Source organism: Aulonocara stuartgranti, assembly GCF_965226115.1.
Source record: "Aulonocara stuartgranti genome assembly, chromosome: 3".
Taxonomy (NCBI): domain Eukaryota; kingdom Metazoa; phylum Chordata; class Actinopteri; order Cichliformes; family Cichlidae; genus Aulonocara; species Aulonocara stuartgranti.
Window position 1 is genome coordinate 62,533,073 of NC_138941.1, and position 9,543 is coordinate 62,542,615.

A 9,543-nucleotide genomic window follows, 5' to 3' on the forward strand; every position below is an offset into this window, starting at 1 on the left:
ATGTGTGTATATATGTGTCTGTCAATGACTTAGGCAGAAATAAAAAGCGGGACTTTCTTTGTCTTTCGTTGCAAACAATATCACTCTACAACTCTGATTATCCTACCAGCTAACATCCCAGCAGCCAGCTCAACAGCTATTTTATTATTTTATTGTACCTGTCCTTCACTTGTTTTTCTTTTGATGCTGTTTTGACTTTGTACAACTCAGATACTGTAGGCCATTCTGAACTACCTTCATATGGCTGTGGGTTTTGATCAGACGTTTTCTAACTGGAATTATTGGAATTATTTTAAAACAAACAAACCACTGAGCAGGAATGCAGTGCCAGAAACCTGCAGGTAGAAAGGATTTAATGAAAAAAAACCTGTTTGACTTTCTCTCAAACCAACACTGTGACAAGAAATATTTTAATCGTCGTTTGATACAAACTTGAATGTGTGCAGAACTTTTATGCTACAAACACAAACACATTTAAAATGAGTGACTCAATGTAGGGTGTTATTAGAGTGTGGCATGACCATCTACAACATTGCTCATGTCTTTAAAAAGAGAAAATGAAAAAAGATATTTAAATGAATAAATGATTTGAGATGAAAATAAATTGTCATTATACCTGTGGAGAAAAGGTTCTACAGTTTTGCTTGATTTTCAAGACGAGATAAAAAGTGTTTAAACTCTGAGGCCTCCTACATCCATAATGCTCCATAATGCAGCAGGGCCCACAATGGAGGATGTACAGGTATATCCTGTGTAGCATCCCTGGCTGAATGATGGTCTCTTATACTGATGCTTCACAGAGGTTTTATTGGAAATGTTTTTATTGAAACATTCAGTGAAGACACCGTAAGAGCTAGGAGCAAAACAAAACCAGCAATATTAATACCATAAGATCAAAGGAAACAAATTTCTCCTGCTCTCATATAGCATATACATCAAATTTACATCACTCAATTCATTATATCACCTCAGTAACTTACGACTACACATAAAGGTCAAGGTCAAGGTTAACAACATAAACTCTATTAAACGACATTTTGATTGCATGTAACTTATTCCGTTAAAGGAAACATTAACAAACCTTGTGCCACTGTCAGCCAGGTACTAACTGGCAAAGGAAACGTACATATTTTTCACTTTAAGGCACACTATTTACCATATCCTAAAAGAAACGTTACTAACAGCCCTGTAACGGTTTTGCGCCAGTTTCCTGTTTCAGAATAAAAGCCTGGATTTAAAATAAAACCGAAGTACCTTTCAAACAAACGTAAAAATATTTACCAAATTTAAAGGTCATTTACATCCTGTACAAGAATTTTTACCTCCACTGTGTAAAAAGAAGTGTGTGGGACACAGCTGGAACTATGGAGGGAGGAAGACTACATGTATAAAATCTTACACCTAGCATTATAAAATCATAGGCTAATACAGGGCTACACCAACAATTTATGATGCAGTTTCTTTTAGACATGACATCACTTTAAAATTAGACTCCTTGCCGAGAACACTTCATTTAGTTAAACCCTTGTTGCCTTGCCTCCTATCTCCTCATAAATCTTCCTCACCTGACATGCTCACCCGTCTGGTGTGAGATACTGAGACACGGGAAATGAAAACAGGATGTACAGACCGAGGAAAGAGAAAAAGATAAAAGGCTTTAAGCTGTGAGTCCTTCTCCTGCATTGTTCCAGTGTGAACCAGAAAGTCATTTAAACAATTCTTCCTCTTTAACTAGATGGAAATTGTTTTTAGCTGCGAGTTTTGTGTATGTGTGTGTACTTGTACACATCGCTGTGTTTGAACCAATAGAAAATCTCCTTCTCAGAGGAAGAGGGCGGGCTTTACTTGGTGTCAGTGACAGAAATGAAAAAAAGCTCAAATGAGTGAGAAGGATGATGAAGGAAACATCTGTGCTGTGTCTGCTCTGTAAGTAGAATCTCTGTGTTTGTTTCATCAGCTGTTTTTTAAAGTAATTATTTAATTAATATTTTTCATATTCATTATTTTCTCATCAAAACTTTATTGAAACATGTTGCTGACAACAAATTGAGGTGAAAGAAAACACCCAAAACAAGTTAAGTCTGTTTACTGATCTGAAACATGTAAGTGTGACAAAAACCTAAGAAATTAGGAAGGGACCCACGAGTTCAGATATCTGAAGTTGTCCCAAATGAAGACTAAACAGATTACAAAATAGATTCCTCATATTTTAAAAACAGATAGTCAGACACAAGTGTTTGGACTTCAGTCCCAATAGCACAAGAAACATTTTGGGCTTTTTAAGTTAAGCTTTCCTGCACATCAAGGCAAAGTCAGATCGTCCATATTTTCAACCAAAGTTCAGTGTAGCTTCTGTCTGTTGAGAAAACAACAGTATGTGAAACATGAGTGGGTCAATGTATCCAAGAGTAACTTGGATACAGTTACTCTTCAGTAACTGTATCCAAGACATTTTCTCTCTGCAGATCCCTGTCTGAGCAACGTGGCCCCTTGTTTATTATCATTAATAGAGAGCTTGGCAAAGACATAATGAAACACAATCAGAGATGGTGCTTAATCGCACATAGCAAAACTGGCCCACTCAATGTGCTTACACATGGCCCACATACCACAAAGAATGACGGCCCTTTGGTGGCCCAGATCTGGGCCAGCATCAGGCCAGTTGCAGACACACTTCTTTTGATCAGTAGCTGACTTGCTGTACCCCTGAGCTACAGCCACGCAGTGGTAAACATGAGTAAACCGTCACTAAGATTTGGATAATGTGTACATTTAAAAACGTTGGCTACCATAGCAGTATAGTATTGCAACATGGCATTTGGGTTTTCTAACTAAAATAGGAAAACATAAATAGTGTCATCATTGCCAGACCTGGAAACAATCTGGTTGATATACACCGAGCCATGACACCAGTCAGTCAGACGTGCCAGCTTGATGCCGGATCCAGGCCAGACAGTTTTCTATGAGCCTGGGCCACATAAACCAAATCATAATCGGTCCAGATGTGGCATGGCATCACATAAACGTGCCATTTACGTCAGGTCTGGCCCACATCTGAATGACAGACCAATGATCACGCCAGAAGTCAGCCAGCAGTGCTGGCTTGACACCAGATCCAGGCCAGACCTGTCTACAACCTTACGAATTAGTCACAACACATTGGCTCCCCACTCAACATAAAGACAGGCAAACACAGGCATGAAATCAGATGGACACAAAAGATTTTCACTGTTATTGAGGAAAAGAGTGTTCACAGCTGGCTTTAACATAGACCTTAATTTTCCATTTTTCATATTTTCATTAAGTCTGCAATCATTTCATTTCAAATTATCCATGAAAAATATGACAAAAAAGTAAAATCTGCAGCAATATTCTCAGTTTATAAAAAAAAGTACATTTTCTTTTTATCCTGTACACAGCAAATTCAAAAGTGTTAAATTTTTTGGTGTTAATAGTCTCCTTGCAAAAGTAGAGTTAATTTTACTCTAAGCAGAGTCACATTCTTTTAATGTAACTCTGAGGTGTAAAATGATAGTAGTTAAAATCGAGTGTTAAAAATGAGTGTTTCTCTGTCAAATCTGGAGGTGTTAAAATGGAAACATTAACTCTTGACCTCTTAACTCTGAACTCCTAGAGGGGCTATGACACCAACAGAGTAAATTCACAGACTCCGCCCTCAGCACCATAGGCTCCAATCGAAGCTGAAGTGAAGCCGTTTCAGAACATTTTGCTCTACATATTTGAGTTGTTTGCCATGCTTGGTAAGTCATTTTTTTCAAAGATTGTTTCAATTGTTATTAGCTTTTACTTCTGTGGCTCTTTGGAGTTGAGACAAAGCTGTGTGAAAGGCATTAGCCATGTTGCTCGCTGATAGCATAATATTCTGTTTTAGCTAGCTGAAAGGTATTGTTTGCGGGCAAATACCACAGCCTTGAAAAAAAGCTTGCATGTGAATTTTCAGTCAAACTTTTGGTCAAATACACCTAAAACAATGTGTAGAATGTGAAATGTTGGTATAATGGTGCTACTTGAAGCCTGAAAACGATCTCCCATAAAAAAAAACAACAACGAGCAAACAGCAGTAGCAGACGTCCTGACTGGGTTCTACGTTAGCATAGATCCCTCCAGAGTTTTGTGCACACGGTTTAGGTAAAAATTAAAAAGGTTGAGGTTTTACATTTAGTTCAGTATTACCTGTTGCCTGTGTCTTTGTCTTTTGGGAAAATACTTTACACAAGTAATGGCTCAAAGAGGATTCCTTTTTTTTTTTTTACTGTGCTGCAATTGTTTACTGGATTATTTGTGCCATTAATTAATGTCAACTAATTTTTATTCAATCTCCACACAGGATATGCTTGTGAAGATGGAATATGGGGGAGAGCAGAAGTGCGTTGAAGTTCCACAAAGGGATGAATGAAGGACATGTATATTGTATTGAAGAAATAAGTGATGAGAATGCTGTTATTTGCATTTACCATGTCAGACCTTTTGATAAACAAAATTCTAATGAAAGTGAGAACATGTATACTGTTACATCTTTCAGAAAATGTTTTGAAATTGGGGTGCACAGTTCAGAATAAATGTTTTTCAAAAACCATTGCATCTTTTTAGTAAATGTTTATTTCCAAAAGAAATTTCTAGAAGTTCAGAACAGTAAAATTCCCGCTTTTTAGAATGAATTAGAAGATAACTCTTACGTAGTTAAACTAAAATACTCTTTGAGAGTTAATATATAAACTCTTAACACCAAGTGTTAAATTATCAACTCCAGACAGATTTGGTGTTTAACACTAAATCAGAGTTAATGTACCAACTCTCCAAAAAGAGTTAAATTAACACTCTCTGGTGTGGACCCATATAGACACTTTAATAGTGTTGAAATCAAATCCGACAGTGTTAATTTGGACATGCTGGATTTGCTGTGTACTGTTTGCTAAAAAATGATAGCATGTTATTGCATCATCTAAGGCTTCTAAACTGGAAATGTGACAGATGATAAAATAAAGCATCCACTCCTACAGTGAGCACCTTCTTTGGTTCTGTTATGCATGGATGGGCTTTTCAAAAAAAAGAATGTTCACCTCAAAGTGTTATTTCTTTAGTTCTGATGTCACTGCTGAGCTACAGAACAAACCAAGGTCAGTAACCTTCCTCTGTCACAGTTTAAACCTAATAAATGCTCACTGATATGACCTGATTGGGTTCATGTTTGCATATTGGATCTTTAAAAATGGATAGTTGCAATGCAGATACAGCAAAACATCCTTTTAACAATGGCAATGTCATTTTTACCCTCACAGCTCGTCTGACTGTGAGTCCCAGCAGCTCTCAGTTCTTTAAGGATGACTTTGTGTCTCTGAGCTGTGAGGAGGACGACAGCTCTGCTGGATGGACTCTGAGGAGAAACACAACAACAGACACCAGAGCAAAGTGTGGAGCTGGATTTGGAAAACCAGCTGGTTCTTCCTGTAACATCAGTTATATTGACACACTGGAAAGTGGAGTTTACTGGTGTGAGTCCAGAGAGGGTCCCATCAGTAACATGGTTAACCTGACAGTCACTGGTAAGCTGAGTGTGTGGAGTTAGTGTTGATGAAGCTGTGTGTAAATGGATGAAATGCTGTAGTTTGTCTCTGTGTTGAGGTGGATCAGTGATCCTGCAGAGTCCTGTCCTCCCTGTGATGGAGGGAGATGACGTCACTCTGCTCTGTAAAACAAAGACCACTCCCTCCAACCTCCCAGCTGCTTTCTATAAAGATGGCTCCCTCATCAGGAAGCAGCCTACAGGTCACATGACCATCCAGCATGTTTCCAGGTCTGATGAAGGCCTCTACAAGTGTGACATCAGCGGTCATGGAGAGTCTCCATCCAGCTGGATCACTGTCACAGGTGACACACTCACCTGTCTGTGTTTCTGCAGCTTTCAACATTCACAATGTGACGACAACTTATTGACTGTTTGCTTTGTTTTAGACAAACACACCACCACACCTCCAGATATATCCATCCCTTCATCACTCTCCCTTCCTGTTCTCTCTGTGTTGTCATCTGCTGGATCAGTCATTGCGTTTGCTCTCCTGGTAGTGAGATATATTCATAGGAAAGGTAAAGTTGATATTCGGATGTCTGAGCTTTTTTAGAGTTTGTACTCAATATAAATATGTGTGTGTACGTACCTACTGATTTTATTGACGGTGAATTAACCTGTTAATGAAGCAACAATGTTACAAAACTGTGTGCCTGCTTAGTGAGGTCTGTTAGGAAAGACGGGATTTTAAATCTTCTGTTGGTTTGTAAGCTGGAAATTGGCAACATGGTTTACAAGACTACACTGTCTAACCTCCAATGATTTAGACTTGGTTTTAAGTTGATAGATATTACTGTGTTTTCATAATAGTTTATACAATATAATAGACGATTAACCTCTTAAGCCCCAACGCCCCCTGATACGGGGGCAAAAAGCAGGAGATCAGGTAGGCTTGGGGCTTAAGAGACTAAAGAGATTATGCATTATAAATGGTTAGATAAACACAAAATGGTGAATGATTAGGAACAAACATTCTTTATTTCAGAATTAGGGCTCAAGTTTAACCCTGAAATCAAAATTGTTATTATTATTTTTGAGTGTGTGTGTGTGTGTGTGTGTGTGTGTGTGTGTGTGTGTGTGTGTGTGTGTGTGTGTTTGGGTGTATATCACCAAGTGTTGTTCTTTGTGTGCTGAACTGTTTGTCTGTGGTTTGTGGTTAACAGATGTTAACTGGTCTGCAGTCGTCCAGTTTCCTGTTTGTCATCATAAAAATAGCAATATGTATGTGTTATACATAAGTGCTTTATATTTAGATGATACCAACATTTTAGAAGCATCTAGATATAAATTCTAAATCTGACTGTATTAAACTAAATAATTTAAATGAAAAGATCTGATTCCTGTTCACATAATGATTTCTGCAGCAGCCAATAGTCTACAAAGAGCTCTATTATCAGCTGCACAACCTACAGCGATGCTCTTCATATGTGTTTTATTGTGCAGGCATTGATACAGATGCAGTCTACTCAACAGCAAGAACAGAAGACATCAAAGACAAGGAAAACAAATCAAAGATGAGAGGTACAGCTCCAGTTTACAGCTAAAACTGAGGCTGATCTAACAATTTAAAACCTTTGAAATGGTATAGTATAATTCATCATCTTTACCATCTTATTAGCTTGTTAATATTTAGTAATTAGCACTGTGTGCATTGGTGGGAACACCACAGGTTGTGTGTGTGTGTGTGTGTGTGTGTGTGTGTGTGTGTGTGTGTGTGTGTGTGTGTGTGTGTGTCAACATCAATACACTGTCTGTGAGGCTTCAAGCAAGGAATCTTGATTTGACTACAGTTATATTTTCAATATTGATGTAGGAACAGATCGGGCGGTTTAATGGTGATCATTACTGTTTTAGAAGGAACAGAATATCTTTTTGTTCAACCTGCAGCTCATTTTCTTAGGGACACATGTAACCTTAAAGGTGCTACTGCATTGATTCACCCTCCTCGTATGTGCTAAATGAAAGGTGTGTTGGGACTTTTGATTCATATCTGTGCTAGTTAATAGTTTATAATCTGTGTTAATGAGACATAATTGCCAAAATCAGCTCACACAGTCCTTTAATACAAGAACTTTTTAAAACCACAGCTGCAGCTTCCTCCTGGTGTGAGAACATGCTTACTTTGTGCTCTGTGGTGAAGCGTGTCAGTCTGCATTAAAAAAAAGTTGCCAGTTTTGCGGCCGTCCACCTGCCTTTTCACAGAACTCTCCCCCACTTCTACGTGGTCATTGTGTGTTTCACAGCAGAGGTATTAGGATTAGGAAAAAAAAAGCTCAGCAGATGCTGTGGTTTGTGAAAAACATCACTAAATCTTTTCATGCTGCTGCATAAAAGAAATTAATAACAGAGGTTTTGTTTTAGTTCAGTAATGTAACAGCAGTCATTCTGTTGTAGTAACTGAAATCTTTTTATTCTGCAGACACAGAATCAGTCGCTGTTTACTCAGCAATGAGAACTGAAGGCATCAGTCATGGGCTAAAAACCATCAGAACAAGAAGGCCCAGGTACAGCTGCTCTGTATGTCTTAATGCATGTTCAATTAACCATCTGGACATTGTATTTTCAGAGGGAAAAATGAACATTCTGCACAATAAAAGCAGAACCAAACAGAAGCCAACTTTTTTATTCAGATAATGCTCATTTTCTTTTTTTAACTGGACCTCTTTTTATTTGATTTCCTGTCATTTATATCCTGTTCGTGGTACATATTCATATCAAATATGACCAGCATTTGTAATAATTACATTAGTGCATGCACAAGTAATCCCTGTGAACCAGTTATTGTTCTACTCTTTAATTTATATGAGATCAAAGAGGGGGACTTAAAATGTTCACCTCAGGGACAGTAGCTCCACCCAAATCCTCTCTTGGTGAATTTTCATAATCAGAAGAAGTGTGTGTGTGTGTGTGTGTGTGGGGGGGGGGGGGGGGGGGCAGAATAAACTGTGAATAATGCATCATACCCTGGAGTCCAGCAATACAAATTAATATTTTGAAAGAAGCAAACAAGCTCCTTTAAATTTGGTTACATAACATCTTTTTGTGGTGTCTGATTTAACAAAGAGAAATCCTGTACAATGGAAATAGATTTTGATAACAACCAGTTTCCTATCAAAGAGCCAAATATAAAAGATAGTTGTGAACTTGCTGGACATGATATCTGTAACATGTAGCCATCTACTGGATGAACATTGGTTGGTTCTTCTCTATCTAAGTAGCATACATCTTTAACCATTCAAAAAAATAAGTCACTAACAATTCAAAAATAAATTCCAACTTTTGCAATTCCAATTATTGTTTTTAAAGTCATTAATAATATATCCTGTGTAGGAGTGTTTAGCTTATTTTAGAGGTTAGAAATGTGTTATCATAGAATGTAGAACTATTGTAGAGACATTGATACTGCCCTTAATATAACAAAGGGCTCATTGTGTTGTGAACTTAGGAGTAGATTATAGGAGACCTCCCCCACTGAGTGGAAATTCCCCAGAGGATGCTGGGGTGGGGGTCTCAACATTTGTAACTGGATAACTGTGGTCTGGAAGGGAGAGGGGTTTTATGACCTAGGGAGTCACCTACACCCACAGTGTTTTAACTGTCACGCACACACATCCACACACACACTCACTCATGTGCACTCACACATACACACAGGTATGCGTACACAGTCACACACGAGCGCTCACATAGACACGTGGGAACGCGCACATGTAGGCATTCATGTGCTCGTGCACATAGACACAGACAGAGTTGGCAGCACACCGTAGGGGGTTTTATGATGGGGTCGCTTCTATAAAGCTGGCTGTAACTAACAAAGGGGTGAAGATTTTTGCAGAGGGACACCGGCCTCGTCTTCCCTTCTAGAAGTGCATGCTTAAAAATGAAGATGAAGAAAGATGAATAAAGGTTTTGTGAAATGACTACTGAGTTCCGGTGCCGTCTCTGGAAGTTTCGAC

The 9,543-nt window shown here is 38.3% G+C and overlaps 1 protein-coding gene across 1 annotated transcript; it reads left to right on the forward strand.

The window, feature by feature from the left end:
* The first annotated feature begins 1,540 nt into the window (after positions 1-1,540).
* On the forward strand, positions 1,541-8,472 carry LOC309694452 (low affinity immunoglobulin gamma Fc region receptor II-like). The gene is made up of 7 exons (XM_082514552.1): positions 1,541-1,926; positions 5,103-5,138; positions 5,301-5,564; positions 5,644-5,889; positions 5,974-6,105; positions 7,031-7,108; positions 8,007-8,472. Exons 1-7 carry the CDS (start codon positions 1,893-1,895, stop codon positions 8,219-8,221), a joined length of 1,005 nt encoding a protein of 334 aa, XP_082370678.1. The 5' UTR covers positions 1,541-1,892; the 3' UTR covers positions 8,222-8,472.
* Positions 8,473-9,543: the final 1,071 nt, after the last annotated feature.

Bases quoted from the DNA above. Each gene is read 5' to 3' on its own strand.
- LOC309694452 (XM_082514552.1), top strand. From the start codon at position 1,893: ATGATGAAGGAAACATCTGTGCTGTGTCTGCTCT. The intron at 1,927-5,102 runs GTAAGTAGAATC...TTATTTCTTTAG, and splicing joins ATCTGTGCTGTGTCTGCTCT to TTCTGATGTCACTGCTGAGC. The intron at 5,139-5,300 runs GTCAGTAACCTT...TTACCCTCACAG, and splicing joins GAGCTACAGAACAAACCAAG to CTCGTCTGACTGTGAGTCCC.